General features: G+C 42.5%; 1 protein-coding gene across 2 annotated transcripts in view; it reads left to right on the top strand.

Moving 5' to 3' along the window:
* atp13a2 (ATPase cation transporting 13A2) overlaps nt 1–16540 on the top strand; it is a 35238-nt gene that overhangs the window by 3059 nt on the left and 15639 nt on the right. Inside the window, exons 1-14 of one of the 2 annotated variants that reach the window (XM_080764031.1) lie at nt 2656–2898; nt 3715–3791; nt 4777–4944; nt 5205–5263; nt 5717–5783; nt 5885–5964; nt 6531–6608; nt 6756–6825; nt 8744–8878; nt 10295–10361; nt 10580–10711; nt 14056–14211; nt 15142–15252; nt 15898–15944. In XM_080764031.1, coding sequence (XP_080620157.1) covers nt 3789–3791; nt 4777–4944; nt 5205–5263; nt 5717–5783; nt 5885–5964; nt 6531–6608; nt 6756–6825; nt 8744–8878; nt 10295–10361; nt 10580–10711; nt 14056–14211; nt 15142–15252; nt 15898–15944 — 1173 coding nt within the window. In that variant the 5' untranslated portion in view covers nt 2656–2898; nt 3715–3788. Of the gene's footprint in view, nt 1–2655; nt 2899–3714; nt 3792–4776; nt 4945–5204; nt 5264–5716; nt 5784–5884; nt 5965–6530; nt 6609–6755; nt 6826–8743; nt 8879–10294; nt 10362–10579; nt 10712–14055; nt 14212–15141; nt 15253–15897; nt 15945–16540 lie in introns of those variants that run through there. The other variant, XM_080764030.1, reaches the window with a different exon arrangement.

Here is a 16540-nt window from a genome sequence, read left to right as displayed (position 1 = left end):
TTTTGGCCCCCACATAAGCCCTCAAGTCCCCCTAGCCCCCCCCCTCTGCACGTACCACAGGGGTGAAACATGGGTTACAAAATCGTCAGATAAAAACTATAAAAAAAAGAAGAAATTGAAGTCCACAGCACCAAACGTCTAGGTTTTTTACACCACACCAAAAAGCCAGTGAGGTGTTGTGCAAACCTGATATGGTTTGTGTTGCATTTAGCAAGCACCAACCTTGTCAATGGAACTCAATTCCTCCTTGATAAGCAGCTTATTGCTGAGTAAGAGATAATATACGAATAATAGAGTGACACCGTGCGTCTATGAGTGACACTGAAATTTTGTAGATAATCTGGCAATTTAGATTTATTCAGCCTTACAGAAAGTATTAACTAAGACTTTGATACTTTTTGTGAATACTTAAGGGTTCTTACTGGGAGGTGGAACGTGGAACAACATTATATGGTAAAAACATAAATAATGTCCTGCAATGCGGTAAAAAGAAATAGTAATAGTAAAAAAATATGTGTTGTTGTTTTTGTCTAACGTTATTTGGTCGTGAAACTGAGTGGGAGATTTTTTTTTGTGGAGTCCGTCCCTTGTGCCATAAAATAAGCAATATGTTCTCATTAGTCTGAAACTAAAACTGACTGATGGCAGATTAAAAGATAATTCATTATGATAGTGGAATTATCATTAAGGGCCAATGGCACTTATTGGCCCCCCACACAAGCCCTTATTGGCCCCCCACACAAGCCCTTTTTTGCCCCCCACACAAGCCCTTATTGGCCTCCCACACAAGCCCTTATTAGCCCCCCACACAAGCCCTTATTGGCTCCCCACACAGGCCCTTTTTGACCCTCACATAAGCCTTTATTGCCCCCCCCCCCCACACAAGCCCTTATTTGCCCCCCACACAAAGTCCTTATTGGCCCCCCACACAAGTCCTTATTGGCCCCCCACACATGCCCTTTTTGGCCCCCACATAAGCCCTCAAGTCCCCCTAGCCCCCCCCCCTCTGCACGTACCACAGGGGTGAAACATGGGTTACAAAATCGTCAGATAAAAACTATAAAAAAAAGAAGAAATTGAAGTCCACAGCACCAAACGTCTAGGTTTTTTACACCACACCAAAAAGCCAGTGAGGTGTTGTGCAAACCTGATATGGTTTGTGTTGCATTTAGCAAGCACCAACCTTGTCAATGGAACTCAATTCCTCCTTGATAAGCAGCTTATTGCTGAGTAAGAGATAATATACGAATAATAGAGTGACACCGTGCGTCTATGAGTGACACTGAAATTTTGTAGATAATCTGGCAATTTAGATTTATTCAGCCTTACAGAAAGTATTAACTAAGACTTTGATACTTTTTGTGAATACTTAAGGGTTCTTACTGGGAGGTGGAACGTGGAACAACATTATATGGTAAAAACATAAATAATGTCCTGCAATGCGGTAAAAAAAAATAGTAATAGTAAAAAAATATGTGTTGTTGTTTTTGTCTAACGTTATTTGGTCGTGAAACTGAGTGGGAGATTTTACCCGCTTCCATAAATTGTCTAACATTAACTTGCTATCCATGTGATGGTATATGGTCCCTCAATTAAATAATAAAAAACAGGAAGTGTTCTCATTTAAATCACTGCTTGAAACCATAAAACACACTATAGCTATAGGCTCACTATAGTTTTACTACCTAATTACACTTGTTCTTATCTCTTTATGAAATGTTATTGTTGTGCTCTTTTTTGGATGCTGTGTCAGCCTGTGTGTGAGAATTGTGATTTGCAATTGTTTTTAAAAGTGCAAGAGCACTATACATTATTAGGCATATTATCATTATTATTATTATTATTATTATTACTTGCGCAAGCAGAGCGCGCAAGTAATAGTTTTAGTCCAGGACGATGTTTGATATGTATGCGCCGTCCCAGCGTATGACATAATGACTACTTGTGCCTGATACAGCAGTGGTGACAGATTACGTATGTATACATGGGGAATTACCTTTAATCTTCCCGACACTAAAACATATCGTCATTAGGTCACCATCGAAAACCAATTACACCCTGGCATTGGGTCCTTTAATCCACATCTTTATTACGTCATCATTGAGAGCTAGTTATACCAGTTATATACCCTGACGTCATATGCTGGCACGATACATACGCATCAAACGGGGCGCAAAGTAAACACAGTATACCGCTAATCAATTTACAAATTACATATACATAGAGGCATTTCCTTTAATCCACCCGACACTGATCGACATATACGTCCCCATCGAAAGCCGTCGCTTTTACCATACTTCACAATACTACTTTTTTACCTCCAAACTAAACCTAATAATTCAATATTTCAAATGTTTTTTCACAGAAGCTGAGATTTGACAGTTTGTAGCGGTCGACAGTACTTGCACGCTCTGCTTGCGCACTAGTAGGCCATTTATACTTGTGTGCAACAAGCAAACTGGCACTCGACAGAGTGCAGTGCTAGTTGTTATTATTATTATTGATTAGTACAGCCGAAGGTGTCGCACACCGTGCTTTATCCTGACGTGAACCTCCAAAGGTGGGCGTGGCGTGAACCAAGTGAGGGAAAAAAAGGCGTGTCAACCGAACACGCAGGCCAGGTTCATTTTTAGGGTATGTTTGTGAGGAAAAGAAAACACGTTGATCATAAGTTCATAGTCAGAGCATTACTTAAGTTTAACACGTTTTATTATAATTGTGTCCTTATAAGATTACATTATTTAGGATGTTCGATTAGTGTTTATTCCAAAATTGCCTCTTTGAGTTTATTCTTGTGAAGGCATAAAGTATATCTTCACCGTAGCAGGTGGGATTATTCTCCCAGGAAGCGGCGACATCAGATATGCGTTTTCTATGGTCTATGGTTCGTATTTGACGGTAAGCATAGCAGCTGCAGAGCAGCAGCATGGGCTTTTGTTTAAACATTAGTAATTGTACGGCCGACGGCGATCAGTGCTGTTTGGCATCTTAGATTTTCAGTAGCCCCACAAGCAGAACCCAATGGTAGTAAAGTTTCTGACATTTTTACATAAAGCGACATCCAAATTTCATAAAAGCTTCATGGAGGGTTCCGAGAGGGGTTAGATTTTCAGTAGCGTTGTGATTTTCGTGAAGCTGTACTACCGTGTGTTTTGCAACTTGACTAAACTCAGAAGTAAAGTGATTTTCTACCACATACAATGCAAAAATATGCGTACTTTCTCAAATGAAACCCAGAAGAAAATGAATGTTATAACCCTCTGGTCCAGACTCAGGCTATGGACCAGAGTTATTATATCAAGACTAGTGATCTTGGATTGGATTAAGACTATCATAGACGCATGCTATCGAGTCTGACGATAAATTACATCTGATTGTCTTGATCCAAGGCTAGATAAAGACTATCATAGGTGCATTCTATGATTTTGACATTTGATTAGATTTTCATATCTATTGATCATAAATACTAAAGTAAAAGTCAGACTAGATTAAATTAATCTATGATGGCCTTGATCCAAGGCTAAAACCCTATTATTTAACCATCTAAATCAGACTATTTATTGTCCGATACATACATGTATACATACATACATACGTCACACCAAATATATGCTTTACATAGCCTGCTGTTGACTTATTGGGTGTGACTGTGTGTGTATAGCTGAGGGCTTATTCATCTCGAATGACATTAATAGCTTATAACCTGTTGTTTAGGTTGTGTGGTGGAGCCGCAGAGCGGACTTCCCTCACCCAGTACCCGAAACCCCATCCTCAGCCCCACCTCACACATGGTAAGAGACCCTCATATTATGTCCTATGTTGATGGGTTGTGTTAGTTTTTGTGCTTCCTTACGCAGCTTTGTGTGTCTGTGGGTGGCTGGCTGGCTGGCTGTGTCCATCCCTGGCTGTGTCCGAGCACGAAAATAGCATTTGGTTGGTTTTCACAACCAAGTGTCACTGTTGCGCAGCCTAACACACACACACACACACACACACACACACACACACACACACACACACACACACACACACATTAACTGTATATATGATGATTTCGTATGTGACAGTACAGTACAGTGCCAGTACAGTACACTACAGTAGAGGGACCCCCACACGGTAAAGGTCCCTGCACACAGAGCGCGTTTTTCTGATTTTTAGCAGCGTTTCTCAATCTGTTTTCAGAAAAACGCGTCCAGTGTGCAACGACCTTTACTCTGTCATTTCTCAACGGTTGTGGATGCGGGAACCGGAACCGGCCCGCCCCCCTGGGCACGTTCCTGGGGGGCTGGATGTTCCGGGGACGCCCACACGGATTTGCACCACTTACTGTACTTCACACGGGTGTGATTCATTTTTAGAAAAATAAATTCGCCCAAATGTGATGACCTCATCATATTTGTGATGCCGTTTTTAGCTAAAAAAATGTCAAAAATGTTTGGAATGGATTCAGAATCATGAAAAACCACTAGTTTGACACGTCACATGCTATACTTAAAGCATAATGAAATTTAGAAAGTTTTGCCATACATAGGTTGTTAATGGCGTTAAGCTCCTCCACTAAATACAGAGGCAAATACTATATTTCAACCTGGTGTCCCTATTTCAGGCATAGAAGGAGATTTCTCATTTGTTTATACTTTATACTTCAGCTCACAACACGTCATGATAACCCTTTCTGCTGGCTCAATGAATGAAGTGAACATGACTCCATTGCTTGCACTCTCCGGCCTTTCTTTCTCATTATGTTGTTCCCCCCCTCCCACCCCTTGCTCCCAGGATGTGCAGGGATATAGGTGGGTGTGGTGGCGTGTGTGGCTGTGTCGACTCGGGACCCTGCTGTCTCTCGGCCTGCTGTTCCTCCTGTTCCACTGGTGGCCGCGGTTGGCAGTCCTTGCCCGTTGTGCCCCCTGTCCACTGGCCCTGGCAGATATCCTGCTACTGAGAGTGAGAGGATTACTGGCTTGTCAACGCCGTTATTGATCTTATTGCGGTTTATCTAATTATGAAACGGCACTGATCATGTTCCCATTCTCTGATGCAAACGAAGCACTTTTGATCTTGTACAAGACTACATTTCTGGGGGGCGGGGGTGGGGGTGCCTTGAGGATTATGTAGTGTATACATTTGTTTGTTCACATTTTGTAGGTGTTTTTTCCTTGTTTTTTTATCAGTAGTTGCTGTGTGCTTTTATCTCTTCCTTACAGGATCATTTTGGCCAGCAGCATGTTGTGGAGGTCTTGACCAAAGAGCTGGAGGAAGGCAGGTCAGCTCTGTGACTTCCACCAGTCACAACCTAGTAGTACACAGTCAATACTTTCAACTTATCACAGGGCTGGGAAATATATTGTTCATATCGTGATATGAGACTAGATATTGTCTGGGATTTTGGGTGTCCCAATATCATGATATAGTGTATAACTAAGTGTTGTCCATTACCCACCCATCCATTACACCTTATATTATTCTTTTAAAAAAAGTTCAAAAAGACTGCAAAAAGAAAATGAATCTTCACTTAACTACATTACTAACTGCATGGTCAGGGACCACCTGCAATATCTTCACGGGCCACCAGTGGTCCACGGACCACCTTTTGAAAACCCCTGGAATAAAGTAATCGATAGAATAATCACTACGAAAATAAATAATCGATAGTAGACCTAGCTAGCCCTACCCCTACCAGGCTCCAGTGACATACAGTGTGTTCGTCCCATTTCAGTTTGGAGCTGATTGAAGACCTGGAGGATAGTGAATGGAGAGACACCGTCCAGCTCCACAAAGATGAGGTAAGGTGGAGCCACTGGAGTGGCAGAAATGTTTGCCTTTCAAAGAGATCATCTTCCTAGAATCACATCTATACTGTATATATATACCGTCTGTCTTTCAGAAAACGCTGATGCGCTACTATGCGTTTGAGGGACTCCATTATGTCTGGCTGGCCAGGAAGGGGGCCTTCTGTCGTGTTAGGTACTGTTAAAAAATGTATATCCGCACACTTGTAGCTGCCAGCACCAAAAGCTTTATTGTGGACACGGAGATGAGACTAGGTAATGTTGACTATTGGGTAACTGCCCACTTCTGCTGGGACTAAAAATGATTGTGAAAACAGGGAAATATCACCCATTTATTACAAATATGGAAAATGACCACAACATGGGAAGTAAGATGAGTATGCAAAGGAATGTTTTGAGCTGTTGTAAAAACATTGACTGTTTACTGCTAAATGTCTCTGTACATATGGTTAGTTAAACCTAGTATGCTAGTGGTGCCGGTCCACGGCAGAATAATCTAAAATGTTACTCTGTCTTCAAGAAACAAGAAAGTGACCACACATACTGATATAAGTGCCAATCATTTATTTTAAGACGCAGAGAATTAATCAACGTTTTGGTAGACAACTGCCTTCTTCAGGTTATATGTATGTCTCTTGAAGACATACCTTTTAGTTATTTAGCTTATTGGCATGAGAAAACATACATTTACATTGCCAAAACAAGTGTCGAAATATTACTATTTTGCCTCTTTGTTTACAGTGTCCTCAATGAGGACTGGACCTGCAATGATCTGTACCGCTTCCGAGATGGCCTCGGTCATCTGGAGCAAAGCTTAAGGTACAGTATACCGTTAGGTTGGGAGGAGGCTAGGAGCAATTACCTATTTGATCAAGATGAACTGTCTCTATCCTTATCGGTTTTGATTCTGCAAACACTGCTCATTCACTGTTCCATCATTTGTTTTTATTTTTGTTTTAATTTCAGACGGAAGGTTTATGGGCCCAACCTCATTGATGTACCTGTGAAGTCCTACATGAATTTGCTGGTTGAGGAGGTAAAACAGAATGCTGTGTAATGCTGTCAACAGTTGACCATAAAGAACGTATTTGGCAATGGTGGAAAAAGTATACATTATTAATAAGAATTTATTTTACACAGATTATTATGCAATCATGCTGTGCAAAACCAGCACTTTAACTGACTCACTCACACACACACACACTACTGTACAACAGAGTCCTGCACGGGTCCAATTTTCGATACCCGTACCTGCCCCGCCTGTCAATCATCAGTTCCGCATCCCGCCCGTTACCAGTGATTTATATAAAACTCGAAACCAGATCCATACCCACGGGGTATCCGACCCGTTGCAGGACTCTGCTGTACAACTGCAAGCACACAATAAATTAAATTACAGCAACACTGCAAACACAGCAAGGCAAATTAATAAAACATGTAAGTAACACTGCAAACACACACACACACACACACACACACACACACACAGGCTCCCACGGTCTGTCTGTCCCTGGGTCCCTGGCTGTGTCCAAGCACGAAAATAGCGTTATAGCGTTTGTTATATATTAAAGTGTCACTGTTGCACAGCCTAACACACATACACACACAGGCCAGGGAGGAGGGCATGTACAGTACAGTACAGCACAGCACAGCACCGCTCACTTCAGATGGGTCTGATTTCTTTCAATTTAATGCCAGGCTAAATACAAGCCCATTGAAAAGGTAAACAGCATATTGGTGACAAAGTATAAAGCCGGATAAAGTTCTGAATGAGCACGGTATTTACTGTGTTGGGTCCAACAATGACAATTTTCTGAAAGCGCACACACACACACACACACACACACACACACACACACACACAGGATGGCCAAGATCGTTCAACAATGACTTTAAAACTACCGGTTTTAACTCGCCAGCCACGCCACCTCCTATGCATGCCAGACGCCGCCAGTTCACCACACCCTCTTCTTGGCACCGACAAGCTCACAGCATATTTAACTACCCAACAGGAACACTGTTGTGATTATTAGCTGCTGCCAACTAGGTATGTGGACGTACAGGATGAGGCTGAATAATTGACAAGGCTGATTGGAAGGCTGCGATGCAATGCAATATTACTACTTTTTTTTCCCCCTGGAGGCTCGAGGCCCGTTTCAATTGAAACGATTAAAACATATATAAGGCCGCTGGTGATCTTGTAGATCGGCTATTTTTAAATGGCCGAAATTTGGCTGAAGTGGTTAATGTATGTTTTGTAAGAGCCTAATAATCAAAATTACAAAGTAACTAAAGTTGTAACTTAATTGTAGTGGAGTAGTAGAAAATTTGACATACTGAAGTAAAGTACAAATACCTCAAAATTTTACTTAAGTGCAGTACTTAAGTAAATATACTTAGTTACTTTCCACCACTGGTATTTGGAAGCTAACTGTAAAGCTAACAACCTGCTGGATTAATTTGAAGACTTGAAATGATCCATGGGTCGGCGGTTCGAATCCCGGCTTCTCCTGTCTACATGTCAAAGTGTCCTTGGGCAAGACACTGGACCCTACATTGCCTCCAGCGGTTGCCACCATTGGTGTGTGAATGTGGGAAGTGAGGACGCTGGAGTTGACTGTTCGCCGCTTCACCTCCCAATGTATGAATGAATGGACCACTGTAAGCGCTTTGAGTAAGCACGTAGTGCATGGAAAAGCTCTAAAAATGCAATCCATTATTATTATTATCATTATTATTATTATTCAAATTTGATTTCACTTGATATGGTGATATCCGATTCATGTATTTATTTCATGGGACCCTGATGAAGGCTGAGTGCCGAAACGTGTTGGTCCTCCTTTTTGTAATGCTCTTTGCTATGCCTTATAAAAAGGCATTTTTTCACCTCACTGGAACAGAGTGCCTTGGATCCTCTTCTTTAGTGTCATGTATTTCTTGTCTGTCTTCTCCAGGTCCTTAATCCATTCTACGTGTTCCAAGTCTTCAGCATTATCTTGTGGACGTTTGATCATTATTACTACTATGCTTCCTGTATCTTCATCATCTCAACCTTATCCATCAGTCTTTCCCTGTATGAGACACGCAAGGTAAGCCTTCAGCACATTGCTAGTTACCCGTTTCAACCCTTTATACTTGATTGTTGCAAAAGAGCTGCTGTCAGGAAGAAACCAACTAACTCCAAAATGTTCATTCTTCAGGAAATGGAACAGTAGAAAATGATGTGACTTTATATATTGTCAATTACTTGCATGAGAGGGGGAGTTAGAGAGGTGGAGTTAGTTGCTTTAGCAGACAGTTTGAGGGTCCAATGGAGTTGAGAGGTTTAGTCCGAAGCGCTTTTTACTACCTTTCATTGGTTCCATATGTTTTTAACCAACACACACAGATGTAAAGGTTGTTCAATAGCACTGATTTATGCAAACGGCAACGGCAACGATATCTACAACCTCAAAATGCTATTTTCCCCAAATGTTCATCTATGTTTGCCGAATGTTCAGCTATTATTATGACATGTCCAGAATAGGGACACTATAGTCCATGTAGTTAATTAGACCAATGTTGGTCAAATCTTCCCCTTTAGCCACATCTCTCTAGGTCGTCCTCAGACGAGCCCTCCATCGTCGTTTCCAGTCATCCCGGTTCTCCATACATCTGGCCAGTTCGTTGGTACTTTGCGCTCCTGCGTCGTTCTTGAGTACATCCACGTATGTTAGCGCTGGACGTCCTCGTGACCGGTGCCCGTGTGTTGGTTCCCACAGCACTAGTTTACTGGCTGGCAGCTCTTGGTGTCTTTGGCAGTGTCCTGCTAGTCTCATTCTCCTGGCTGCTATTTTCTGGGTCACCCTTGGCATTCCATCATACAGAGTTGTGTTTGTAACATGTGTGCTCTTATTGATGTTGAGTACTGCCCGCAACATTCTGGTGTAGCACCCATCGAGAGACTTCTGCAGGGTTGGCTTCAAGGTCCAGCATTCACTGCCATATAGGAGAACGGACTCTACCGTTGCGTAGAAGAAGCTTAGTTTGGTTTGACAGGGGAGGTTGGAGTTCCATACGCTGGCCATGCCGTTTAGGGCCCTCCATGCAAGGGCCTTCCTCACTTTCAGGTCTTGTTCGGTGGAGTTGACCCATGAGCCCAGGTACTTGAAGTCATTGACTTCCTTCAAAGCAGTGCCTTCGGTTGTTGTTAGAGGTGGATGCTCTGATGGGATGTTATAAGTGATAACTTGAGTTTTCTTGGCATTCAGCCGGAGGCCAACCTTGGCACATTCTGACTCCACTCTGGTCAGGAGCTCCTGCGCTTGTTCCACGTGGTCAGAGAGCAGGCTGATGTCGTCCGCGTAGTGGAAAACATGGGTGTTTTAAAGATGGATGATGGTGCAACTATTGTGACCATACCTCTATAACAGTATAAACAGACATTTAGCTTTGTAGTGTTCTGTGTATAATATGCTGTTTCTTTGCTCTTGGCTAAAATGCATTCATGTTCTTGGTCTCCACAGCAAAGATCTACTCTCCGTAGCATGGCTCAGCTCATCACCAATGTCACCATTCGGAGAAGCTCAGGAGGTACACCTTTGGTCGAGCATTTTCACTATTTTAGTATTTTATTATTATTTTATTTTTTTCGTTGGCTAGACTTGATGATGCACACCTTTTTGACAAAAAGTTTTCAAATGTTACTATGTTGCCTATTTCAAGCAATTTTCAAGTCTCTGTAACTTGAGCCCTATTTTATGCTTTGACTATTCGTGAATGGAGTTTGTAAAGCGTTGTCTGTTATTTAGAGGAGGAGTGTGTGAGTTCCGTGGAGCTGGTACCGGGCGACTGTCTCATCATCCCTCAGGGAGGGCTGCTGCTGCCCTGCGACGCCGCCCTGCTGGCCGGGGAGTGCATGGTCAATGAGAGCATGCTCACTGGTAAGCACTGGCAGACTGAGCCTGTATGTGCCAATGATATAATGGTTCATACTCCTGAACCCCTTGAATAGCAGGGCTTTGAGACCCAGCACGCACATGCTTGGGATCGGATGACATCTTGACCACTTAAGAACTATTTATTTTCTTTTTGTTTTGCGACAATGTCCCACAGAAGTTGTGAAAATAGACGATGTAGCTTGTATTTTCTTAATTTATTAAAAAGAATATATATACGGGCCATATACGGACACTAGGTTGAAAGAGGTTTAAAGGACGGGACCACTTTGGTAGAGCTTTGAGTTGTGTAGTTACCTTGCCATGATGTAGCTCCAAAAGTGGGCAAATAATCAACAATAATTGCTCCATTGATTGGATATTGATAATCGGCAACAAGCTCCTCATTGACTTGCATTGTAGTTAGTTAGTTACTTTATTGACACAAATGTATAAAACATTGGGTCCAAACAATAATAAAAAACCCATGAATCAAAAACTTTAAAAAGGTACAATACATTAAAATATACAATACACAATACAGAAACCCTTTACAACAGGAGCTTTCTATTGCTCCACAAGTGACAGGCAGGCATGTAGCATATGCAAAGTCTCTCTGTTAGTGCCCACAAAGAGTGAGCTCAAATCAACCCTCATGTCCATATTTCTCTCTGATATCTTGTGTGAGGGGACAAACCAGTATGTGCTGTTCGTTTTGTATACCAGTCTCACATTGGCAAAACCGCTGTTCAGGTGGTATGCGGCTCCATCTTCCCATTTCCACACGCAGTCTATGAGCGGACAACCGAAACCGTGTAAAGGTTATCCTCAAATAGTCCTCAATGTAAGGTGTACTGCTGGTGCTGGTATAGAGTGGGTGAACAGATAGATCTGGGTTGATGGCTTGGTATGTCTTATATCTTGTTCCCTCTTTGGATTGTAATTTATGAATCATGTCCCTTCGGTCACTCTCAATATGATCTCGTTTTTCCATTATCTCAGATAAATGAGAATACATGACTTGGTTCTCATTTTTCAGCAATTGAAGAACATACCACAAGGGGTCATCAAGCATGCCATTCCGCTGCTGTATGTTGGTGAAGAACCTGGCTTGCTTTTCTCTCACCAAAGCTTGCATTGAAGGCAGTCCTGCTTCTAACAGGCAGGTTAAGTTAGGGGTAGTAACCCTCACCCCAAGTAGGGATTTCACTCCAGCCATGTAGAGAGTTTCAACAGACTTTAAGGGGATTTTCAACCAAGCCTCACACCCATACAATATAGCTGATGAGAAAGCAGCCTCAAAAACCTTACGTTTTACCCAAAATGGAGCATCATAGTTGGTGGTCAGGAAGATAATCAGTTTGTTTAGGTGCTTTGTCTTCTCCTTTGCATGTAGGGCAAGTGAGTTTCGGGCATTTCCATCAGCAGTGAAGATGGCTCCAAGATATGTATAACTGTCACAATGCTTCACTGTAAGGGAAGCAAGCTGAATAGGTTGCCTGTCTTCATCAGATCCCGATATAGCCATAAATTTGGTTTTACTTTCATTAACAAGCATGCCATATTCATCACAATATTCCTCCAGATATTTCAGTTTTTCAGTCAGCCTTTCCTTTGATGTTGCCAGGATGACAGTGTCATCCATTAGCATTAAAACATGGAGCCATTTTAGGAAACCATCGTCCCCACATTGTTTTAACTTTCTGATGAGCATGTCGACAAACATTACAAACAGGAAGCAGGATGTAGGGGATCCTTGCCTCACTCCAGTGGATGCTGTTATTGTGGTGGATCCCAGGATACTTGTTGTCACACTGTACATTGACATCAGGGCCAAGATCATAGTAACGCCACACCCCAGGCTCTTCAATACCTTGAACAGTTTTCCTCTCGGCACCCTGTCATAGGCTTTGGAAAAGTCTATAAAGGCAACATACAGTTTCAGCTTCTTTCTGACACAATGTTCAATTATAAGTCGAAGTGCCACAATGTGCTCTATGCAGCTTCTTCTAGGTTGAGCTCCAGCCTGCTCTCGGAATGGCTTATACCAGCACATCAGTCTGTTATTAAGCACATAGTCATATATTTTTGCTGCACTATTGATCACACTTATGCCCCGATAATTGTCAAAATCAAGTCGGTTACCCTTCTTAAATAACATCATCAGTTTAGCAGGGGCCCAGTTCATTGGATAGCCAGTTAGAAATATGGAATTCATGAGTGTACATAGAAACGTGACCCATTCTACTGGCAGAAGCTTGAAAACACCTGGGCTCACACCATCAGGGCCCGCTCCTTTTCCTGCCTTTAGCTGGCGGTCAATTACATGTTGAACTTCTGACCTAGTGATAGGGTCATCTGTAAGTGGCATGGTGACATTATAGTCCTCCATATGTTGCATGTTTTCTCCCTCTCCGACAGGAGGGTTCAGTAGTCTCTCCATATGCTCTTGAAAGTCACTTTCAGAAGGCATCTCTTGTCGAGGGGATGTGGAAAACTCCCCCTTCCAATCTATAGCTTTCCATAGCATTTTTGCATCACCACACTCCAATATACGCTGCCACCGGGGTGGGAGTGCTTGCTGGTTCCTGGGTGGGTTGTGTGCCAGGGGGCTGACTAGTCTGCTCTGGGAAGCACAGTTATACAAAGATTCAGCAAACCACATAGCCATATCATCCGAGTTCTGGCCAAAGGTGATGACAGGTGTTTCCAGTGAACGTATATTAAGAGCAAACTGTACAGTGAAGTGGCCCAAGAGGAGTTGCCTTTGGAGTCATGGCACATCATGGCAAGGTAACTACACAACCCAAACCTCTACCAAGGTGGTCTAGCTAGCCCTTTAACCCATTCTGGACGGGAACCCCTTTGGGTGTTTTAAGCATTATGTTATACTTTAGCTATTGAAAAATAGCAGATCTACAATCTCATAGCGTGGCACCGAGTGCTGCGCTACGAGCTTGTAGATCTGCTATTTTTGATTATTTTTTTTAAATATGGCACAAATCTTTGAATATATATTCTTTCATAGAAAACGTTTTTGCTTCTGGGGGGGGGGGGGCCTGGAACAACATATTTCCAGTTGCGGGCGGCGGCCAATTACATATAATTTTTAGGGTCCTTGACATGAAATATTGAGCACCACTGATATAGAAACATAGGTATTTCAGAAAACTGTCAGGATTTAGAAGGCTTTTTTTTTGTTGAATCGACCTCGGGTCTAAATGGTTGTCTATGTTACCTCAACCAGAGAATGGCAAAATAAAGGAGTCAAAAGTGAGTGGAAAAGCTGTCCTTGCAGGGTGCTAGCAGCAGCAGCAGCAGCACAGCAAGCTGTTCATTTCTGTGTCCAGGTGAAAGTGTGCCTGTGATGAAAACCCCACTGCCAGCAAGCGATGCAACGTACAACTCCGAGACCCAACGGAGACACACCCTTTTCAGTGGCACACACGTGATCCAGGCCAAGTCTGGGGGGAGTGTCGGAGCCATCGCTGTGGTCACAAGCACGGGTAAGAAGGGAGTAGTACTAAAGATGGAAAAAGGTATTTTTATTTTGGAAAAACATGTGTATTATCATTTTTCTTCTTGTTAAATGTAAGAGCGCATAATTTAGTTTCTATATAGTAGTAGCATTTGTTAGAAGTCAGTGGTCCAGTGGTGGGCGCCCGCTGGCCAAATGGTCCAGGCACATGCCACATACAGCATATGCTCTGGCCTGACAGCACGTTGTGTGTTCGAGTCCCGTTCGTGATGACCTTTGTTGCATGTCTCTCCCCTTCTCTCTCTCCCTCTTTCCTGTCATTCTTCAGAATAGCCAAAAACAAATCTTAAAAAATAAAATAAAAAGGTGGTTCCCAACATTTTCTTGATTACGGCCCACTTGAAAATCCTGAAAGCGTTCGCGGCCCACCCATGTGAGTGACCACCTATTAACAATTTTTCCCCCAAGTCCGTATATATGTCGATGCTAGGTGGCGTCATATCCTAGGTCCGTATATATACATTACATACCCCAACGTATACTCCGTCTATATAATGGTTGATGCCTATGGAAGCATTTAACATTGGTCCAGTTCCTATATAGCAACGCCCCACCGTTCCAACTATGGGATTGCAAATATATTCACAGTGCAAACCATTGGAAGGGAGGATTTTCAAACCTCCATAAGTCTGACTCTAGAATCGCTGTCCTTGGGGGATTTTCTGCCGGATTTAATTTGTGATCGCGTATGCTGGAACTTGGGTTTATGCTAACCGCTAGCGGTAGAGATAGAGTTAACAAGGCAGCCATTCTGCTGCCTAATGGAATCTGTGGCAGGTCGAGAATTGCTGCCGTAACTCATTCAGCGCGTTGGCAGTACTTCAGTGTTATTCATTGGATTTGAATACACCCAGTGTTTCCAGCACAGAGATAAAAATGGGTGCGTTTCTCCTCTCAGGGTTCTTCACAGCAAAAGGTGACCTGGTTAGCTCCATTCTCTACCCTCAGCCCGTCGACTTCCGCTTCTACCGAGATGCCAGCAAGTTCCTGCTGTTCCTGGGCGCTGTGGGTAAGAGCTGAATCTGAGCACGGGCTCTTTTCCTTCTGATGTGTCAAGGAATATGGTACAGGAGCAGTGGTGGAAAGTAACTAAGTACATTTTTGTTGAGGTATTTGTACTTTACTTGATTGTGTCACATTGTCAGTACTTTTACTTCTACTCCACACTCCACATCTACTCTACATTTCAGAGGCAAATATTGTACTTTTGTACAATTATTTGACAACTTTAGTTACCATCGCGATGCATTGTGAGCTTGTAGATCTACCATTTTCTTTAAAGATTTTTATACATTTAAAAACTTAAATTCTGCACAATGAGTGACTTTTGTTACTTTAAGTACATTTTGTACTTTTTGTATTCAGGACTTTTACTTGTAACCGAGTACTTCTAAATTGCAGTATTGATACTTAAGTAAAACATTTGAGTACTTTTTCCACCACTGTATGAGAGATAATGTCCACCGAGGTAAATTAACCCGGCAGAGAGACGCAGAACAGATGCTAAGCAGATGTCCTGCTCGCTGTACGTTATCCTGCTTAGTACACGGCTACTTAGAATACAACCAATGCTTTGTCACAAAATATCATTTAGAATTTTATTTCGGGTGGTGCAGTGGTAACGTCCCTGTTCCCCCCCCCCCCTTTTTTAAAGCTCTCCTTGGCACAATTTACAGCCTTTTGGTCCTCAGCAGATCCAATGTGAGTATCCTATTTCTTATGTGTTTTGATGATGAATGATATGATATAGTACTTTATTGTCAGTTCACACTGAAATTTGTCTTGCGACACAGCAGCCAAGTATGCAGAACATATACAAAACACAAAGAACAAGACAATTTACATACATAAAGACATGAGCAATATCCACCGCTTAGATTATCCTGTGGCTACTACATTTCCTGATTAAGGGCGCTTTCACACCGGACATGTTTGGTTCGTTTAAAACGAACCATGGTCCGCTTACCCCTTTGGTTCGGTTGGTGTGAACATGCAGCCGAACTCTGGTGCGGATCAAAGAAACGAACCATGGTCCGCTAAAAAAGGCCGGACTCGGTTCGCTTCCAAACGAACTACGGTGCGGTTCGTTACTGGTGTGAATGCATTCGGACTTTATAGAGGACCAAATACAGTACGATAGCCAAAATAGCTGTCGGGCTTCGGCAGTTGTGAGGCTGCATTAATAATTAGTTATAAAAGCATGTATTTTTTACGGGGATCACTATTGATATGACAGCTGACAGTCTGATTTTATTTTAATAGCATGTCGAGGCACAGCGCAAATGTAATGGCAGCGT

The sequence above is a fragment of the Protomyctophum bolini genome (genome assembly GCF_963924005.1).
Source record: "Protomyctophum bolini genome assembly, chromosome: 5".
Classification (NCBI taxonomy): domain Eukaryota; kingdom Metazoa; phylum Chordata; class Actinopteri; order Myctophiformes; family Myctophidae; genus Protomyctophum; species Protomyctophum bolini.
The sequence above is the reverse complement of the archived record's forward strand: the minus strand, read 5'-3'. Positions and strand labels throughout refer to the sequence as shown.